Below are 20,833 nucleotides of genomic sequence, written 5' to 3'. Positions count from 1 at the left end.
CAGTGGTGACAGGCCTACTGTCTCTTGGGAAGATGCAGCCACTGATCAAGTAGGTCGCCTTTTGTGTGATTTCCCAACTTGCCTGCCCAATGTCCCACCTGGCAACTAAAGAAAGCTTTGGGCCATCCAATCCTATTCACGCTGATCTGTGGCTATGTGTACCTGATTCATCCAAGGCCCTCCGAGTACACCTGATCTGAATCGGGCCTCAGCTGAATCCGATGCACCCCCTATCCCATTATGTAGAAAATACGCAGAACTAAAACTAAGACTAGCAATTTAGTGCATTTGATACTAAAAGGCTTTTATTCCTTATTAAACAAGCATAGACCTGTTAACATTATATGAGTAATTCAACACCACATGTAAAGGGTGCAAGATGCTTTAATGGAGTCTACAATCTACTATTAGTTGAAAACTTAAATTTATGTAGCAATTTCCCCATCTGGCTACAGATGCAAATAAAAATACCCCCAAACCCAAATAACAGCAAATCCAGATACTTCGTTATAGCAATGGCCTCTTTCTAAGATTCAGAACACAAATAGTCTCAAAGTTCAGGATGCAGCCGGCTTTTGGACTTCAGACACATCTTTCCTTTGATTCCTTTTATCTTCATACATGAAATAAACTGTACAAAGGGGAAAGAAACCAGAAACAAAGTATAGCATAGAGCTTTGATGAGTGCTGGAATCACACAGCATTAAGATGCTTTTGCCTCAAGTATCTTTAAAGCTCCCTACACCTTTCTAGTCCTCAAAAAAGCCTCCTTCTGCCTCTTTTTGGCATATCACAATCTTATGGTATAATGCTCCAAAATCATCACCTGAACTTTAAAACCCTTCTGCATTTCCAAATTATTTTATTTTATACTTCAGACAAATTCCAAACGCACTAACTCCCCCTTTTCATTTTAAAATAAATAAAAATTAAATGTTTTTTTTTTTAGTAGCTCAAATGTTGGGGCATTCTGCAACATTGGACAAGAAATGCCTAGAATTTGGCATCTCGTGCTCAAACCACTGTCCCCAGATGGTTCTTGTTTCTCTGCCAATAAATGAAGACAGGCTGTAGTTCCAGACTAGACTACAGAAAGATCTGATAACAGAGACACAGATTTTGTTTTCTTGTCACAGAAATCAAAAGCTTTTGTGCAACCGTGTTTCCCCGACAGGCTGAAGGTAGGAGTAATGGACTGTTCAAGTTTTCGAAGCGCAAGTCATGAATCCGGCGGACAAAGGCATCATTCTCTGCCTGTAGTCAGTAACTTGAGGGCTTTCTGTAGATTTTGCACAGCAGTGCTCACATCTTCATATTGCAAAGCACTGCCAGCATATTTGCAATATTTCTGGGCCTTGGCAAAGTCTTCGGGACTCAAACGAATTTCCCCTGTGAAAATCAAGAGAGAGGATTAAGAATCAAGGCCACTACATTATGCACATATTTACTTAACCACTTGAAATGCTTTGGAAATATCAATGGTGAATGCTAAAGTTGTCTGATACCCTTTATGAGTAAGCCAATACTTTGAGAGAGATTTGCCCTTTATCTGAAGCCACTAAGGAAAGCTTTTAAAAACACCACTCAGTTAAGGGTAATCATGTTACAATGTGCACAAAAACAAGGACAATGTCTCATGCGTTAACCTTACATTTCCTTCCCTCCCGCTCCAGCCTGGAACACAACTAAGGCCATTCATGCCGCCTTGGTGTAATTTGTCTAGGTACAGGAACATCCCCTGTTACAAGATACACCCATTCCTTGATGCAAGATATGCACACCATCACATTTCTGTCCTCTGGTTAAACAGTGTCAAATATGTACTTAATGCAGCAGCAATTTAATATAGAATGATATACTTCTGCCTATTTGTATTAAAAGAAAATGTCAGGAGGTGCTCACATGTAATAAAATGATACAAGTTCTCCAGACTTAGAGCAAACTTGTGAAAGTTTGTTACTGTTAATGTCTCAACAAAGTACGATACAAAGCAGAAGGTAAGAGGAAGGGTGGAATAAATCCTCTGGCCTGTTTTGTCAGAGTGGTATTTAGCCATTTTTAAAAAAATCTGCTTCATTTTGTTTGCGTCATTGTTAAGTAAGTGGCCTTGGGCTGATGCTTGCCTGAATAAAGATGGCAATATTAAGTGGTGAGTGGCAAAGAAACAAGCCTACATAAATAAGCTAAAGTAAGAAACAGCAGATTCCTGACTTTGGATCACAAATCCCCTATTAGCTGAGCTACTACAACAACACAAAATGTTCACAAATCTGCCAACAGAATGCCAACAAATGCTGCCATGTCTGAGGCTGCATTAACAGGAACAAAGGCAAACAAACCAAAGGAGTTTGAGTAGGCGGAGGGAAAAATCTGTTTATCTTTTATGATGTTCTGCGGTCAGGGAGACCAAGAGGGTATGGTGAAGTATATTCTGCATACTGATTTACAGAACAATCTTAAGGTGGTGGTAGATTTGAAGGTAGAGAAATTGCCACTTCTGAAGCTCGGCCAACTCATGCCAAAAGACGTGTGTGGATTTTCTGTCGTTTGTTTTCCCCATTCAGCCTTTTAAAATTCCTCCCTTCAATGTTAATGGGAGGGAAAATAACTATGTGTGTCCCAGGACTACAGTACTTTTGGGGAACAAGGAAGCTTTGGACTGGTGGACCAAGGCCTCCCAAGATGCAGCCCAGGAGAAATGCTCCATTTTGGGCCCTCTGTCTATGCAGCACCACCACAGACAGAGACAACACTTCCCGCTAAACCGGGGAGGCCACCATCAATGGACCTCCCCCTCTCCACTGGAAAACAGCTTCCAGCAGCCCCTTCAGCTGTTGCTCCTGGAAGTTTAAGATTTATTCCTTACACTAACCCACTAGAGTTTTATTTGATTTGTAGCTTGCCCCATTCCAAAGGCTTAAGATGAGTAATAGCATGTTAAAACACCTTTACAAATCCTGAATTTCAGCAGTTATATTGCCCTAGTCGTAGCCACCAGCTGAAAGAGTATCTCACACAGCTTTTGGAAGATCCTCATATTTGAGCTTTGGTAAGTCTCCAAGGGAAAGAATATTCTACTCATATTGAAGAACGCCCCCTGAGAGGATGACTCAGCACCTCTCTGTATGCCCTTAGTTCAAAACTGGCACATATTTTGAAAATTTAAGGCAGCAATCCCAGTCAATCTTAATAGGTAATGACAGAACATAAAGAACCAGAAGCAGTATGTTCTAGCTGCAAGTCTCCAGTATTATGTACACATGTGTTTTTATTGTATTGTGTTTAATTTATGATTGCTATTTGCCTTGGAGGATCTGTGTTGCGCTCAAAGGCAGGTCAAAATGTTTTATAAAAAATAAATAGTATTTTGTATGTACACACTTCACCCAGGAATCTGCTTCAAATGTGGTAGAATATTTTATACATACAGTTTACAATTTAAAGCTATGCCCACCACCAAACTAATCATGCCAACAAACTGACCGGTTAAATATATGTCAATTCACCATCTTTTGTTTGACCACAAACAAATATTGGTAAATATTTCAAAAATCCACGATGCATATGGTGCTCGAAGAATTGGCCTGTTGTCTACTTAGGCCAGCCGCCTTTAAAAACTGGTGTTTCTTATTTCAATAATTGCTGAATTGTGCTAAACATCACAATCTTAGGCATGTTTACTCAGATACAAGTCCAATGAGTCCACCTGAGGTTTAGGGGGCATTCCTAATCCTGAATACTGCCTGGTGGGACCGAACAGAGTGGTGGAACAATGGCTGAGGTGGGGAAGAGTAGGCATGCCAGCCTGGAGTTGGTGCAGTGATTAGGCCCAATGCTGATGACAGCAGGAAACGCTCAGGATCCAATGGATCCCTGGCTGGCTCCCTATGCTTGGTGTACTCTGTTTCGGGGCTTGTTGCTGGTTGCTGCCAGCAGGGATCCCACAGGTGGCACTTTTTTTCTGCCCCAGCGTTCTGCTGGCAGAAGGGAAAGATGTGTGCCAATGAAGTGACACTGGTGTCACCCTGTAGATGGTGGCTGGTAGATGCCAGCAGGGCTGGGAGGAGATATACCTCTGTTTAATTCAAACTCACTCATCACTCCCTTGACTGGGTGGGTGGGTGGGTTGGGTTGCTCTGGTACTCAGTAGTTAAGTGTGTTTGGGATTGCAGACTTGCTCGTGAAGTTTGTTCAGAGCAGCCTTTCTCAACCTTGGGTCCCTAGATGTTGTTGGACTACAACTCTCATCATTGCTAGCCAGCATGGTCGGTGGTCAGGGATGATGGGAGTTGTAGTTCAAGAACATCTGGGGACCCAAGGTTGAGAAAAGCTTGTTTGAAGTGTTGTCTAGGATTCAATTTTAGAACAGCTGTTCAGCGGAGGCATCAACCCTGCCTGGTCAAACGTGTTGCTTTGAGAAAGAGCACCCCATTAAACTGACACATGCATGTTGAATTAGGGTTTTTGAAAACCCTAAACAAACATTAGCCCCACCCTTGAACTAATTTGGGACAGGATCCAGGGTGGAACAGGATTTCCCCAGGTCATTCTAGGGTGGGTTAGCCAAATTCAGAATCCACACATTAAGGCCATAGGGCAAATGCATGGACTATAAACTAGCCATTCTACCAGAGCATTAAATGTTACACTAATTATTGTGTAAAATACTCAATCACTGTCAAATAGACCAAGTTCAATGCTGAATACACAGGACTTATATTACTTTCCTAATTTAAAATACTAACACAGTTCCAACCGTGACGTGCACAAACTGATGACTGTTCAAGTTCACATTTAACATTTAGTCAATAGTGACCTCTCCTCCTTTTGAAAAACACAGCAAGAACAAATTACCCCAAAGACCATCTTGAGGACATTTTGTTTTTTCATATTATGATGCCAAAAGCAACTTGAAAATCATTCTTTTAGAAAACAGCCAAGGCATCAGTCCAGTATTCAACTGATTTTCTGGAACAAAGCCTAAATTAACCAATCTAATCTTATTTTTACAGTACCTACTCTATTACATGTTCTGTTGGCAACAGGCCTTATTTATTATTATTGAGGCCCACTTCAGATACCATTATAGCAACATTTCAGGAAAGGGTTTATAATATTTGTAAATGAAAGGGAGAGAAAACTGGAGTTATTAAAAAAACCCCAAACATTTAGAAAGTTAGCTTACATGCTAGCTGCTTTTAAATCTGCATCATTTGAAAGGACTAAATTCTGAAATACCAAAAATATTGACACATGGGTGAAGCTGTGCTTTATGCAGCCTGAAAGAAGCCAGACTCTCTTCAAATCCAAGGATAATATTGGTATAGTAGTTATATTCATTACATGAAATGTGACAGTGCAGAGTTAACTTCCACCAAATATGAATCTTTCAGCTAGGCAGTTAAGGACCTGATATGGAAACTGAAAATGCATTTAGATCAGGGATAAAGAAATTAGGCTAACAAGGAAGGAAAGCTTTTTAAAATGAAAACTGGTGTCTGACAAAACTTGTATCTGTTTAAAAACTGGCTTCACACTTGCTCCTCTGAGATTACAGAATTTGCTTGAAAAGCATACTTTTATTCCAAAACAGTAGTTACGTTTATCTGTGGCTGCAAACAGAGTCATGTGGTACCTTAATTATTTTTTAAAAAATTGCTGGGACATAAGCTTTTGAAGCTACAACCCACGTCATCTGATCCATTAAGAGAATTCCGTGCATCGTCTCAAGTGCTAGATGCACAAATCCAGATCAATACCTGCTATCCAATGCCCTTTTGCAAATCCAGTTCCTGATTTTCCAGGTACACATGTTTGTATAGTCCATATACATCCATGCCTGTGACCTTCACTCCAGCTCCATCACCCTCAAATGACCCCGCCCTTCCTTTGCTGCCTCTTCTGCTTGGAACTCCATCCCAGGACACTTTTGAGTGTTCTTTCAAATCCCATCTGTTCAGCGATGCCGTTAGCACAACCCCCTAAATACTCTACTGTAACCAAGCCTAAGTACATGTAACTGAAATAAAGCATTCTTTTCCTGCTTTCCCCTGTCTTTACTTTCCTCCCTTTCTGTTCCTCTGTATCAAATTATAGCCTGTAAACTTTATGGGCAGGGACATGCCTTTTGTGCTGTGTAAAGGCACTGTGAGCATTGATGGTACAATAGCAAGAATTACTGCATTATCACATTGAATAAGAACACACAAGGGTATATTGCTGAAGGTGCTTTGCACAAGGAGAAATAAAAACTACTTCCTATTGGTGAATGGGAGATTATGGAGTGGGTTTCAGATTGTAGAACTCAGCACGTAACAGTATATGTATATGGAATTAAAGTGCAAGGGGTTGCATGCCAATTATAAAAATGAATGCAGCAGTTCTTGTATAGCTAGACAACCCTAGGCCCCCAAATCACATCTGTCTGCCAATGCATTATTTTATCAGCACATTATTGCTGGGCAGCTTTACGCCACACCCACAGAATGGCTGTTCTTGGAGAAAGGTTAGTAGAGAAACTCTGCGGCACAGAATTTCACCAGCCCTAGTTTCCTAGTCAAACAAAAATAATGACAACACAGTATCAACAGTCTGATTCTGGTTAATAACTTGGCAAATTAAACATTTAATATGATCTAGCAGGCAGACAATGCAAAGTTGATAGGCCGATTCTTATGCCTGTACAATAGGGCAGGCTTTAACCTATACTTAACAGTGGTTAAAGGAAGAATTTTAGCCTCAGCCAATTTTTCAGAGCTGGCGCCCTTCATCCTCTCCTCATTTTTATAGTTTACAGGACACAGAGGCTTGTTCTGAGAAAGTATTTGAAAACATACTCCTCAGTTAGCTGTAAAATTACCGAATATCCAAGGTCTACAGTGGTGGGGGTGGTTATATTTCTAAAAAAAATTGCTTTCACATATTATTATTCCTGCAAGGCCACTTTCACAACACATTACCTCTCAGGCACAAGCTGGAATGTCTAGTCCAAAGAGTATTTTCAGTTATGTGGGCAAGACTTTTGCTACTCTGCAAATGTAACTTGAATTCCCGATTCAAGATTATAATGATGGTCATAATCTTAAATACTCTTACTTGTGAGTAGATTTCACTGGACTCAGCAAGACTTGCTTTCAAGTAAATAGATGTGCTTCTAGCTTTAGGTATGAAACTCTGTTTTAATGCAGGCTGCACCCAATCCTTTTTGAATTATGCAGATCACGGGGGGTGGGGCTTACCTGTAGGTTGGACATTATAAAGCGAAGGATCTACTATGGGAATATTCTGAGGTGTGGGTTGAATTGTACTGCTTGTTACACCTGTGAGTAACAAAAAAGGGATTTGTATATTTATATCAACATTTGCAAATCATTCGTCTTCCTATTTGACTTCACAGATTCTCTGTGAGGATATTATGTTCCAGACCATTTTGGAATAATAGCCCCATGTAGATATCTTAATACCAGCCTTCTAGGATTCATAAAAATAACACATGGTAGGTGCACATGACATTCTGTGGTGAACAAGTTTATAGAACTAAGTACAAGCGACCATCTGAGCAGCCTTCCTTTGGCTCCATAAGGGTCAGAAATACCTGGTCTGAGACCACTTTACTGTGTTGAAAGAAAATTGGAAAGAAATTAAGAGATCCTCTTTGTTAAAACCTAAGTGAATGTTTTAAAAAGCCACAACAACCTTCTTACCTACTCACAATGCTAATAGTGTGAGCCCAAGCATATTTACTCAGAAGAAATCCCACTTCTCAGCTGTGCTTACTCCTAAGTAAGTGTGTGTTAGTGTTTATATATGGGCATTTCAAATTTTCCATCCCTAAATTTGTTTAAACATACAAAGTCAAGATGATGTTATTTTATTTTTTCAGACGTACCAGTGTTTAATTTAACCTTGCTTTTGGCTACTGCAAACCTTCCGATTACATTTCCCCCAAGAAAATCCACATCTCTGTTGCCAAACCTTTCCTTTCATATGTATAAAAGAAAAAGAAAAAATAGGACCTGTAGGCCAAGATGCAAAGAGTTACTTTCTTTAAGCATGGCTAAGGTCTTGGGTGTGGCCAGTAGGATTTGTGAGTTTTTCCTCTATGAACAGGAAAACCTCTTGTCCTATCACAATCCATTTCTTAAAAGTCTACTGAGTTGCAGCTTTCTGTGCAGCATGAGCAGCTGCTGTTCAAAAAATACAATGTGTGCAGAAATAGTTGTAGAGGTCTTTGGATCCAAACCATGCAATTTAAGTGTCAGTATACCACACACCAAATACATACAAACTTTTTGCCTCTGATTGTTCGTGTGGTTACCTTTGCTTAATTGATAACCTAATTTTATTTTATGGCAGAGGATTAATAGGCAAGCGAGAAAATTATTATAGCCCAGTAACATAAAGTTGAACTGGGAAAAAAATATTGTGAAAACATCTATAACTAATATGGTGTCATATATTATTTTATATAATATCATTGCTCTTTTAATTTTATACTGGTCAACTTCACTTAAGCTTTAAATTACAGCCGTACCTTGGAAGTCGAAAGGAATCCATTCCGGAAGTCCATTCAACTTCCAAAATGTTCAAAAACCAAAGCATGGCTTTTGATTGGCTGCAGGATGGTCCTGCAGCCAATTGGAAGCTGCGGAAGCCCCATTGGATGTTCGGCTTCCAAGGCAATGTTCGCAAACTGGAACAGTCACTTCCTGGTTTGTGACGTTCAGGAGCCAAAATGTTCGGGAACTAAGCTGTTCGACTTCCAAGGTACGACTGTATTACACATTTGACGAAATCTAACAAATGAGACTAATGGGTCTGAACATATGTAAAGAACATTACCTGTGCTATGAGGCACTTCAGCGGGAGTGTTAGCTGGAGCATGCGCACCGGGTGGGATTTGTATGCCCGTGTAGTTGCTTGTGGGCACATCACTTGATTCAAACGCAGAAGGTGAGTGAGATCCTGGGTTCAACGGAGCAGGGGATCCAACCTCTTCATTTTCATCATCTTGTAGGTAAAGAACAGAGGCATGTTGATTTTCCCCACCCCATTAAACAGCAGTGAAATTACTTGCAAATTTATACGTATTTCATACCACTGCCTGCAAATAAATGTATTCTAGCCTAACCTACTTTACAAGATCACTGGGAAGATAGACAAAAGAACCGCCCTGGAAGATTATATGCTCCATTACATGTAGAAGAGTGTGAAGGCAAGGTTTAGACTAACAGATGACTTGAGGTACAGAGGATCAACATTCATCATCTGCACCAAAAACTCTCTCTAACACTGCACTATGAAAGACTAATATCACTATGATTATTTTAATTGAACATATATCCCCAGGGAATAAGATGCTATGCTAGGGCATAGTGAAGTGCTTCAGTAAGCCCCAGAACAAAACCAGATATAGAATGCCATGTCACAGTGCAAATATTTACAATATGGTTTTCAAGAATTACAGGGAGAATAACACTTTTAGAAAACATGGAATTTTGTCAAGATACAGAAAGTTAGTTTCATTCTGTTTCAAGACTGACTTTTTCCACTTGCAGAAGAGAGAAAAAAGTGAGCAAGCAGAAAGGAATGGGGGAAGTCCTCCAGTACACTTAAACAATGCTGCTTTTCTTTCCCAAATGCACAAAGCAAGAATTATGAGACGTTCTTTGGGTATTTTGGAGTACAAATACATTTCCATACGAACTTTGGCACTAAAGAGACCCTAAACCTTCTGGGTTATGTGACACGTAAAATGGAACTACTGTATATCAATAGCCTTTAAGTATGATTTTACCAGTTGTTATCCTACAGATAAAGTAAAAATAGAACATTAAACACAACAGCAAAAAAAGAAAACAGGTAATCTAGAGTATTTTAAATATCAATGCTATTTTTTTTAAAAAGGAGTAAACATTCAGACACAGGTCTATGGTCAAAAATGTTTTCCAAGACAGCAAAGACAACCGTCTAATAATTCTAACAGAATATTTTTAATGCTATTAAAATTAAATGTGCAAAACACTCAGCAGTTTTCTCTCAAGCCAAGAAAATCAATGAAACCAGCCAAGATAATGTAGCTAGGGCCAACTAGAGTCTAAACAGATGCAATCATTAACAAGAGAGGAAAGGATGGCAACCGTCCTCTTCTGCATTGCCCAGCATATGCAATAAAAGAAAACGAAGTGGAAGATTAATACTTCTCAGTCATATTAGCACCTTTGCATCTACTGACCTAAACACTGGAAAGTGGGACTGACTGACATTACATTGAATAATTATGCAGAATTACTGCTTATACATCTTCCTGCATCATTTAAATGTAAATGATTTTACATTTGATTTTAAAGATAAATCAAAACTATAAGCAATATTCAATATCACAAAATAGTTACTCACATTCCCCTTCCATTCCAGTAGGTCCAGATTGTGGTGTTTCTCCATTCTTCAGACAGTTATGAATATATGCTGCCTTCCACCTGGCATATTTTCTGTGCTGAACATTCTACAAAATAAAGCAAGACATTTATTATTAAATTATTTGATTTCTTAGTATGGGGAAGCTTGGGGCTGCACAATAATACAAGGAAAAGAAAGTTTTAAACTAAATATTTAGAGTTATACTACTTTGTTAGAACCCACCGGTACAAATCCTTCTGATAGACCACCTTATTCATGCTTTCCACAGAAATGGATTTTTATTTCTTTAATTAATTTAAGGCATTTTATATTCCAACTTTCCGGCAAAAGTGTTAAAGGAAACATAAAAAGGAACAGTTGTTCTTACCATAAATGGTACTTGTTCAAAGATTACCAGGAGTCTCCAAGCGGGTAGTGCTTGGAGCTCGGAGACAGGAAACGCCCACATTCAACAGAAAACCTTCTACAGGTTCCTCATTTGAGAATAATAGTTCCTGTTTTCAGATGGAGACTGTGGCTACTGTGCCTGAAGCAAGGCCCTTGCACAGGAAGCAGATATTCTCATAGAGCTGGGCTACAATGGAGGGGTGGGGGCAGACTGGAGCAAGGGACCACAGCCATGTTGTCAGCAACAGGGCCACTGCTGTTTACCAAGAAAGCCCCTCCACAGGTGCCTTGGGAAGTTTCCTCCTCAGGGTCGTTTGCAGATAAAAATGGCGGCCACGGCAGAGGCAGAAGATTCCAGTGACTGGGAACTGACTGTGGCTACTGAGTATGGCCCACACCCTTGCTAGGCCTTTAGTTTAATAGGTGGTGCTTTGGATTGTGAAGCTGGCAAGGTGTTGCTCACTGTGAGGGCTGTAGGCATTAAAAAAGCCATTTTTGTCCGCCAGGAGTGGGGAGAGAAAAGACGGGGAGGGCAAAAATGGTTTGTTTGTTTGTTTGACAACTGTTAAACAATGAAAGAGAATATAACAGGGGAGGACAGAGAGAGCAAATAATCAGGAAAATATTCTCTTAGGATAAAGAGGTAACTAGCAGGAGGTGCTCCAAACTGATACAGGAAACATACTGAGCCTAAATAGGAGGGGAGGTGTTCCCTGTCTCTGAGCTGCAAGGGAACCAGCATTACTTGCCTGGACACCTCTGCCATCCATGAGATAACCAATTCTATGTAATATGAACATAACATCACAAAACAGCAAACACCCGAATGCAAAAATACAGAAATACAATACAGCAAGGAGCTTCAGAAAATCATTTCTCCCCTTCCTTCTTGTAAGACATTAAAAACTGATTGAGTGTTGAACACTGGACAGACTAACTGTCAGGGATGCTGTAGATGCCTCCTGCACTGCAGATTCTGTATTGAGCAGTTGGATCCCATTATCTCAATGTTTCCTATTTAGACTCACAGTCAAAGGCTCAATCCAGTATAACTTAGAAATGGCTGCCAATGGGATTTCTCTATACCTAGTGTTTCCTGGATAGTGTATTTTTCCTACATTTCAAAACAAATGTCAAAGCACATTTTATAAAACCAGAAACTTTATAACTTTGGTCTTTGTTGATTGCTTCTTGATGTTTCTAATCTGTTGTTGTTTAATCGTTTAGTCGTGTCCGACTCTTCGTGACCCCATGGACCAGAGCATGCCAGGCACTCCTGTCTGCCACTGTCTCCCGCAGTTTGGTCAGACTCATGTTTGTAGTTTCAAGAACACTGTCCAACCATCTCGTCCTCTGTCGTCCCCTTCTCCTTGTGCCCTCCATCTTTCCCAACATCAGGGTCTTTTCCAAGGAGTCTTCTCTTCTCATGAGGTGGCCAAAGTACTGGAGCCTCAGCTTCACGATATGTCCTTCCAGTGAGCACCCAGGGCTGACTTCCTTAAGAATGGATGCGTTGGATCTTCTTGCAGTCCACGGGACTCTCAAGAGTCTCCTCCAGCACCATAATTCAAAAGCATCAATTCTTCGGCGATCAGCCTTCTTTATGGTCCAGCTCTCACTTCCATACAACACTACTGGGAAAACCATGGCTTTAACTATACGGACCTTTGTTGGCAAGGTGATGTCTCTGCTTTTTAAGATGCTGTCTAGGTTTGCCATCGCCTTTCTCCCAAGGAGCAGGCGTCTTTTAATTTCATGACTGCTGTCACCATCTGCAGTGATCATGGAGCCCAAGAAAGTAAAATCTCTTACTGCCTCCATTTCTTCCCCTTCTATTTGCCAGGAGGTGATGGGCCCAGTGGCCATGATCTTCGTTTTTTTTATGTTGAGCTTCAGACCATATTTTGCGCTCTCCTCTTTCACCCTCATTAAAAGGTTCTTTAATTCCTCCTCACTTTCTGCCATCAAGGTTGTATCATCTGCATATCTGAGGTTGTTGATATTTCTTCCGGCAATCTTAATTCCGGCTTGGGATTCATCCAGCGCAGCCTTTCGCATGATGAATTCTGCATATAAGTTAAATAAGCAGGGAGACAATATACAGCCTTGCCGTACTCCTTTCCCAATTTTGAACCAATCAGTTGTTCCATATCCAGTTCTAACTGTAGCTTCTTGTCCCACATAGAGATTTCTCAGGAGACAGATGAGGTGATCAGGCACTCCCATTTCTTTAAGAACTTGCCATAGTTTGCTGTGGTCGACACAGTCAAAGGCTTTTGCATAGTCAATGAAGCAAAAGTAGATGTCTTTCTGGAACTCTCTAGCTTTCTCCATAATCCAGCACAAGTTTGCAATTTGGTCTCTGGTTCCTCTGCCTCTTCTAAATCCAGCTTGCACTTCTGGGAGTTCTCGGTCCATATACTGCTTGAGCCTTCCTTGTAGAATTTTAAGCATAACCTTGCTAGCGTGTGAGATGAGTGCAATTGTGCGGTAGTTGGAGCATTCTTTGGCACTGCCCTTCTTTGGGATTGGGGTGTAGACTGATCTTCTCCAATCCTCTGGCCACTGCTGAGTTTTCCAAACTTGCTGGCATATTGAGTGTAGCACCTTAACAGCACCATCTTTTAAAATTTTAAGTAGTTCAGCTGGAATACCATCACTTCCACTAGCCTTGTTATTTGCAGTGCTTTCTAAGGCCCATTTGACTTCACTCTCCAGGATGTCTGGCTCAAGGTCAGCAACCACACTACCTGGGGTGTACGAGCCATCCATATCTTTCTGTGTATTCTTGCCACCTCTTCTTGATGTCTTCTGCTTCTGTTAGGTCCTTACCACTTTTGTCCTTTATTATGGTAATCTTTGTACGAAATGTCCCTTTCATATCTCCAATTTTCTTGAACAGATCTCTGGTTCTTCCCATTCTGTTGTTTTCCTCTATTTCTTTGCATTGCTCGTTTAAGAAGGCCTTCTTGTCTCTCCTTGCTATTTTTTGGAAATCTGCATTCAATTTCCTGTATCTTTCACTATCTCCCTCGCATTTTGCTTGCCTTCTCTCCTCCGCTATTTGTAAGGCCTTGTTGGACAGCCACTTTGCTTTCTTGCATTTCCTTTTCATTGGGATGGTTTTCGTTGCTGCCTCCTGTATAATGTTGCGAGCCTCCATCCATAATTCTTCAGGCACTCTGTCCACCAAATCTAAATCCTTAAACCTGTTCCTCACTTCCACTGTGTATTCATAAGGGATTTGACTTAGATTGTATCTTACCGGCCCAGTGGTTTTTCCTACTTTCTTCAGTTTAAGTTTGAATTTTGCTATAAGAAGCTGATGATCTGAGCCACAGTCCGCTCCAGGTCTTGTTTTTGCTGACTGTATAGAGCTTCTCCATCTTTGGCTACAGAGAATATAATCAATCTGATTTCGATGCTGCCCATCTGGTGATGTCCATGTGTAGAGTCGTCTCTTGTGTTGTTGGAAAAGAGTGTTTGTGATGACCAGCTTGTTCTCTTGGCAGAACTCTATTAGCCTTTGCCCTGCTTCGTTTTGAACTCCAAGGCCAAACTTGCCAGTTGTTCCTTTTATCTCTTGACTCCCTACTTTAGCATTCCAATCCCCTATAATGAAAAGAACATCCTTCTTTGGTGTCACTTCTATAAGGTGTTGTAAGTCTTCATAGAATTGGTCAATTTCAGTTTCTTCAGCACCAGTGGTTGGTGCATAAACTTGGATTACTGTGATGTTAAAAGGTCTGCCTTGGATTCGTATTGAGATCATTCTATCATTTTTGAGATACAGCTTTTGCCACTCTTTTGTTGACTATGAGGGCCACTCCATTTCTTTTACGGGATTCTTGCCCACAGTAGTAGATATGATGGTCATCCGAACTGAATTCGCCCATTCCCGTCCATTTTAGTTCACTGATGCCCAGGATGTCAATATTTATTCTTGCCATCTCATTTTTGACCACATCCAACTTACCAAGGTTCATGGTTCTTACATTCCAGGTTCCTATGCAATATTTTTCTTTACAGCATTGGACTTTCCTTTCGCTTCCAGGCATATCCACAACTGAGCGTCCTTTCGGCTTTGGCCCAGCCGCTTCATCAGCTCTGGATCTGCTTGTACTTGTCCTCCGCTCTTCCTCAGTAGCATGTTGGACGCCTTCCGACCTGAGGGGCTCATCTTCCAGCGTCATAACTTTTATATGCCTTTTGTCTTTGTCCATGAAGTTTTCTTGGCAGGGATACTGGAGTGGCTTGCCGGTTCCTGCTTCAGGTGGATCACGTTTGGTCAAAACTCTCCACTATGACCTGTCAATCTTGGGTGGCCCTGCACAGCATAGCTCATAGCTTCTCCGAGTTATTCAAGCCCCTTCGCCATGGCAAGGCAGTGATCCATGAAGGGGTGTAGCATGGGCCTATTCTATAGAGACATTTTCTGTGGCTAGAAGAGCAATTTACCGCATAAAATACTTCCTTATATAAAAATTATAAAACGAGTTTTAGTGTTAAAGTCCATGGAGGGTGCTTAATAACTTGTACAGGAGAGGGTTGCTAGAATTTAAGTGCTAGGATCTGGATGTGAAGAGACAATGTTTCTGGTATGTTTTCTGAAGAAATAACTTTGGTATTAATGCCTGCCAAAAGAGATTGCATGTTTTAGAAGAAACCTATAGACTCCTGAGCCTACAGATTTGTTCTAAAACATGCAATCTGCAAGTGACAGCATAATACAAGCCATGAAAAGACGAAATAGACTGGTCCATCTTGTATTTATATCCCATGATGCTTCAACAACTAGATAACTTACTGCTTGTCTGTCTATACTGATTTCACTAAAAATGATCGCAGCCTTGGTGATCAAAGACATCTGATTGTGGTGCTTGATGTACAATAGTTCTTTCATTTATGCTGCAGTCACCAAGTGTTGAGCACGTATGTACAAACAAAGTCCTTGGTGCCTTCCACATAAACATCTGGAACATCCTTCGGGTTTTTACTTGTCAGTGCAATTGTTGCTTTTAGCAATATTGTTGCACTTATTGGCTTGGAGCCAGAGAAGAACTGGCAGAAGGTGGCCGGGGGGGGGGGGAGATCTAAAGTGCTGGGAAAGAAACTAGCTAGAATTGTGAGTTGCTAAAAGTGTGACTGGGGGGAAAAATGCATAGACACCAATTTCAGGGCTTCATTCTTTATCAAGACAATATGTTCTTCAGCCTCCCAAATCTTCAGTCCAAATGAGAAACAGCCTACAGGACTTGTTTGAAAATCGTAACTTCACATGTTTTTATTTAAAGAGGCTCCCACTTAGGGAAGGTGCCTTTGCCCCATTTTCAATTATCGTCTCCTCCTTTTGCATCACAGCCCACCCCATTCAGGAACTGTTTCTTGACTCCTAAGAGAGGCTTTTTGGGGTGCAGGCTGCCAGCACGAGAAAAAACACCTTTTTCTATACCCCTTACACTGGTTCCTCTCTAGGTCTAAGTCTCTTAAATAACAGCATACTTGTGAAGTACTTTTTCTTAAATGACTGCCATAGGTTGGTTGGCTTGTTTCACACTCTGACTCAACACTTGGGAAGCTGAAATAGGTATTGCTTTGATAAAGCACGATAGAATGAGCTCCTGAGATGGGCTTTCCTGCATCCCCGCCCCCCATTAATACCTTCAGCAACTACTAATTTCTTCTGGCTATATAGTTGTTTTTTAGTTCAGCACTTTAGGGCTTGCAACATACTGCTAGCTATCCAATAATCAACAATGGACATAAGGAAAACATTTCTGAACCTTCCCTCTCTTTTCTCTTTGCTCTCACTGTTCTGTAGCACTTAATACCGAAGCTTATTAGTTTTCTCTAATTTCTACTCTCCATGAGCTGGTTCTTTCCAAAATACGTCTTAACAGGAAACAGTCACAATAACAGGAATGCAGTCTAGTTCTTACGGATGCTGGGTTATTTGCTCCTTGGAACATTTGTAGCTGCTGAGGAGGGAAGGTCATGACTTTGAATCTCAATGGGAATCATCCCTCTAACCTCAGGGAGGCACTGAATGAAGAGACTAGTTTACGGATACATATTTTCTGAATGTGCAAAATAACGTTACGATTTAGCTATTTTACAAGCATGTACTATAAATTATCTGCAATAGGCAGTATTCTACCACCAAAACATTTTCTAGCGGGAAATTATTACAATGTACTTATGCTAACCATTTTGATTTCTTACCTTGGTTTTTGTAAAGATATGTTAGGATTTTCATTAAAAAAAAGGCTCTTCAATCTCAGAGCTGCAGGCCTTTTTCATAAATTACAGCAAGTTCATGTATCCTGCTTCTGGGATGTGAATTACTTTAACATGGGTTTAACTAATTTTATAGTCATTCCAGAACCCCTTTGACAAGCTTTGAAATTCGCCTACTCCAACTTTATGAATTTTATACTTCTGTACAAGGCTTTCAACATTTCTGACATATTTTTCCATCCGGGCCTCTTAATTTTGACCATTTTGCACAATTCCTTCAAATTTATTTTCCGAAGGACATGCCAGAAAATGGAACATCTTGTTTAGAATTTATCTGTTCCAGCATGCCTCGGACTAAACCTCCTGGTGAACATGTGTAAGCAAGAGAAATTAACTAGGGAGCTGGCACACATTTTTATTTTAAAGTAGTCTTCATGATGGTTTCCATTTTCCCCTTTTATTAGGCATACTTAACTCTAATCCTGTTCAGCCAAAATAAAGAGTCTTTGTTTAAATAAGAAATCTGCCTTGAGAAGTTGCTCAAATTATATTTACCCCAGTTATTTAAAACCAGGGATGGGTCGCTTAATAGGCACAAGTTGCATGCAAGCCTCCAAACCCTCCTTTACAATCACTGAGATCTTCCAGCAAAAGTGTGGCTAAAAAAAATTATTTTGTTTTGTTTAAAAAAAACATGCCTAGAGCATGATCTGACACATCTGCCATTCTTAACATACAATCTACTTAGCTGCCATGTTTTTCCTGGATCTCTAGGCCCTTTCATCAACTAAATCTACCACTTTGCACAAGGCAGTAACAGCCTTTTACCTTAAGTACCCAAGGCTTATTGTACAATATATGATATCTGGATCTTCATCACCTTTTTAAGAGTTAGTGTCTCAAATGGGATCTTCTAGCGACTAGTCCTAATGGTGACCAATGGTTATGAAATGATCCTATTTCTGATATAAGTAAGAGGCTTACAGGCTTAACGGCAGTGAATGGCTATGGCATATTATTTTTAAAAACACTCATTACATTTCTCCTAAAATATTTAAAGCTTTACGGGTCTAATTCTTCTGAAGACAAGCAGTTTTTAATGGGGGAACAGAAGTAGATGGCAGTAAAAAGAAGTATCTTAGTTTCTCTTCCCAATACTCCCCCAACTATTCCCTGGGGCAACCAATAGTGGAGCCATACTGTTGAAGACACTACTGCACTTTGGCCCTTTCTTTTCTTATGCAAATTTCATTTCTTGTCAATAATGCTAGTCCAGGTTAGATATAAGGCCCTCTAGTCCCAGCGCAAGATCCCACTGTTTGTTCCCAGTTCCTGAATCACAAGTGTATTTTACGTCTGTATTGTTCCTTGCAGAGGACTAATGAGATATATTTCTCAGTGATCCAATAACTATTAAGAAGTGCATTCCACTCCATTACAATTCATTTTCACATATAAGTAGTGTAAGATCAACTACAGGACAATCAAAACGCCCGTACAATTTTAATGTTTATTTGGAAGGCCTTCCTCCTTGAGATACACGTCCTCCTTGCTTTGACTAGACATCAGCTGAAGTAATTTCTGTTTACCTAAGTTTTTACAAATGAAGTCAGATGGGTTAAACCAATCTGAAGCTGTTAGGTATTATGCGTGTTTTTACTGCTCTGATCATATGGATATATTCTAGTTCCATTTGGTTATTTATGTTTATTTATTAGATGTATCTTGCTGTTCTATTCTTTATACATTGCCCTGGGCTCTGCAAGATGGAAGGAAAATTCACAAATGCAATAGATAAACAAACAATACAGAATACAAGACCATTTCCTAAATACCCTGCCCCCGCCCCTGTTGTCTTGAGTCCTTCAGGGCTAAAACAACACCTAAATAAATATAAAATTATACCTGGTTAGAGAAATGAGGGTCTTTGCCTTAAAATCAAAGCTAGTATGAATTGAGATCTTGGTTTAGTTGATCATAGTTATATTTTTCAAAGATAACTGGATTCTCAGCCACCTACTTAAGATCTTTATATACCAAATGAGAAGTGTGTAGAATGCTGGTTTTCTTCTTTCCCTCACTTTAAACCATCTGAATGCCGCTAACTCTGAATGCTAAACTCTGCTGCTTTTCAGTTCTATTCAATGCTACTGTAAAAACTGCAATTAGCAGCTGCTATTCTGTGAAGAAAATAGTAAACTGGGATCCTAAGAACTGTGCAAGTTCTGTGCAGCCAAGTGGACTTCATGGCTTCTGTTTCTCAAATTGCTGCTCCCAAAGTCATATAGCAAACTTGTGTGTAACTCAGAAAACTTCCAAAGGCATTTTGTAATCCAAAGATCTGCTTTTCAAAGTCAAAAATCCTACTGGCATTCCTGAACCTGAGGAAAATAATTATGGATCCTGGACTATATTCTAACACAGAAAAGCAACAATACAGAAAAAACTACCTTGTGACTATGTGCAACAGAAGCAAATGGAACAAGTTAGTCACAGCTAACTGAAGTCCTATTGCTCTGAATGAGATTTAGTCATGACTAAGTTTAGCTGGACTAGAAACAAAAATCTGTTTCTCTATTTCACGCAATTAATGACATATACTGCTTAACCGTGTAACTTACCTCATCTGTTAGTTCTCCAAACACAGTCAGGACATCTATTAGAAGACTTGCGGTATAAAAAGACTTGATCATATTTCTGGGGGGGAAACAATTTGAGTTTCTCAGTAAGATTAAAAACAAAACAAAAATGAATCTTTTTTAGATATTTGCATGTGAAAGAAGGCATTACTTTACCACAGAGGACAACAGATGGCCACCCCACTCCCCAATGCTTACAACCTCTTTCTGCAACCTTGATCATTCAGACCAACAGATCTTCTGCATCTTATAAATAAATGAGCATACGCTGGTCAATTGTTTTATATTTAGCTGCAAGGTTACTTTGCTTGCCACTGTGGGTTAAACCACAGAGCCTAGGACTTGTCGATCAGAAGGTCGGCGGTCCAAATCCCCTGCGACGGGGTGAGCTCCCGTTGTTCGGTCCCTGCTCCTGCCAACCTAGCAGTTTGAAAGCACGTCAAAGTGCAAGTAGATAAATAGGTACTGCTCCGGCGGGAAGGTAAACGGCGTTTCCGTGCGCTGCTCTGGTTCGCCAGAAGCGGCTTAGTCATGCTGGCCACATGACCCGGAAGCTGTATGCCGGCTCCCTCGGCCAATAAAGCGAGATGAGCGCCACAACCCCAGAGTTGTCCACGACTGGACCTAATGGTCAGGGGTCACTTTTTACTACTTTACTTCAATTTTATATTTATTTCAATTAGGTGTTACCGTATACATTGCCTCTTTCCCCCCACTTACTTGTGAAATTGCCCAGCTCGGTCTTCATTATCTGCATAAAGAAACATTTTCAGTGCATAATTCTCCACATGGGCACAGCCAACTATTTCCTGAGTAATAGCTTCATTATCACCCAACTGCTTCTTTGTCTGAGAAAATTTAAAGACATATTTGGTTATTTACTAGGCCAGAGAAATGAAACTGCAAGGGCATATTCTAGATTCTTAATTCTCAAAGGTATAGCCTGAAGCCACCAACACAGCTGCAAGCACTCTCGGATTCAATCATGCTACTGTATGTCTTCAATGAGAAAATAAGACTAACTCTGTTCTCTAAACACCTTTCCTGTCAATACAAGTTAGCCATATGTTTGCATGTTCTCTCTGCTTCCCTGTGCTGTGGAGGGTGCCAATATAGAGATTTCCTATTAGTCCTTGATTTAGCATCCAGTA

General features: G+C 40.3%; 1 protein-coding gene across 1 annotated transcript in view; it reads right to left on the bottom strand.

Moving 5' to 3' along the window:
- Positions 1–278: 278 nt before the first annotated feature.
- The window catches only part of VTA1 (vesicle trafficking 1), a 31,357-nt gene continuing 10,802 nt past the window's right edge, over positions 279–20,833 (bottom strand). Inside the window, exons 3-8 of the mRNA XM_083608740.1 lie at positions 20,403–20,530; positions 19,665–19,740; positions 10,399–10,504; positions 8,842–9,009; positions 7,239–7,319; positions 279–1,389 (exon numbers count right to left, since the gene is read on the bottom strand). Coding sequence (XP_083464866.1) covers positions 1,244–1,389; positions 7,239–7,319; positions 8,842–9,009; positions 10,399–10,504; positions 19,665–19,740; positions 20,403–20,530 — 705 coding nt within the window. The 3' untranslated portion in view covers positions 279–1,243. The remainder of the gene's footprint in view (positions 1,390–7,238; positions 7,320–8,841; positions 9,010–10,398; positions 10,505–19,664; positions 19,741–20,402; positions 20,531–20,833) is intronic.

This window comes from Podarcis filfolensis (genome assembly GCF_964270895.1).
Source record: "Podarcis filfolensis genome assembly, chromosome: 3".
In the NCBI taxonomy this organism is placed as follows: domain Eukaryota; kingdom Metazoa; phylum Chordata; class Lepidosauria; order Squamata; family Lacertidae; genus Podarcis; species Podarcis filfolensis.
Note: the sequence above shows the minus strand (reverse complement) of the source record. Positions and strands in the feature narration are given on the sequence as shown.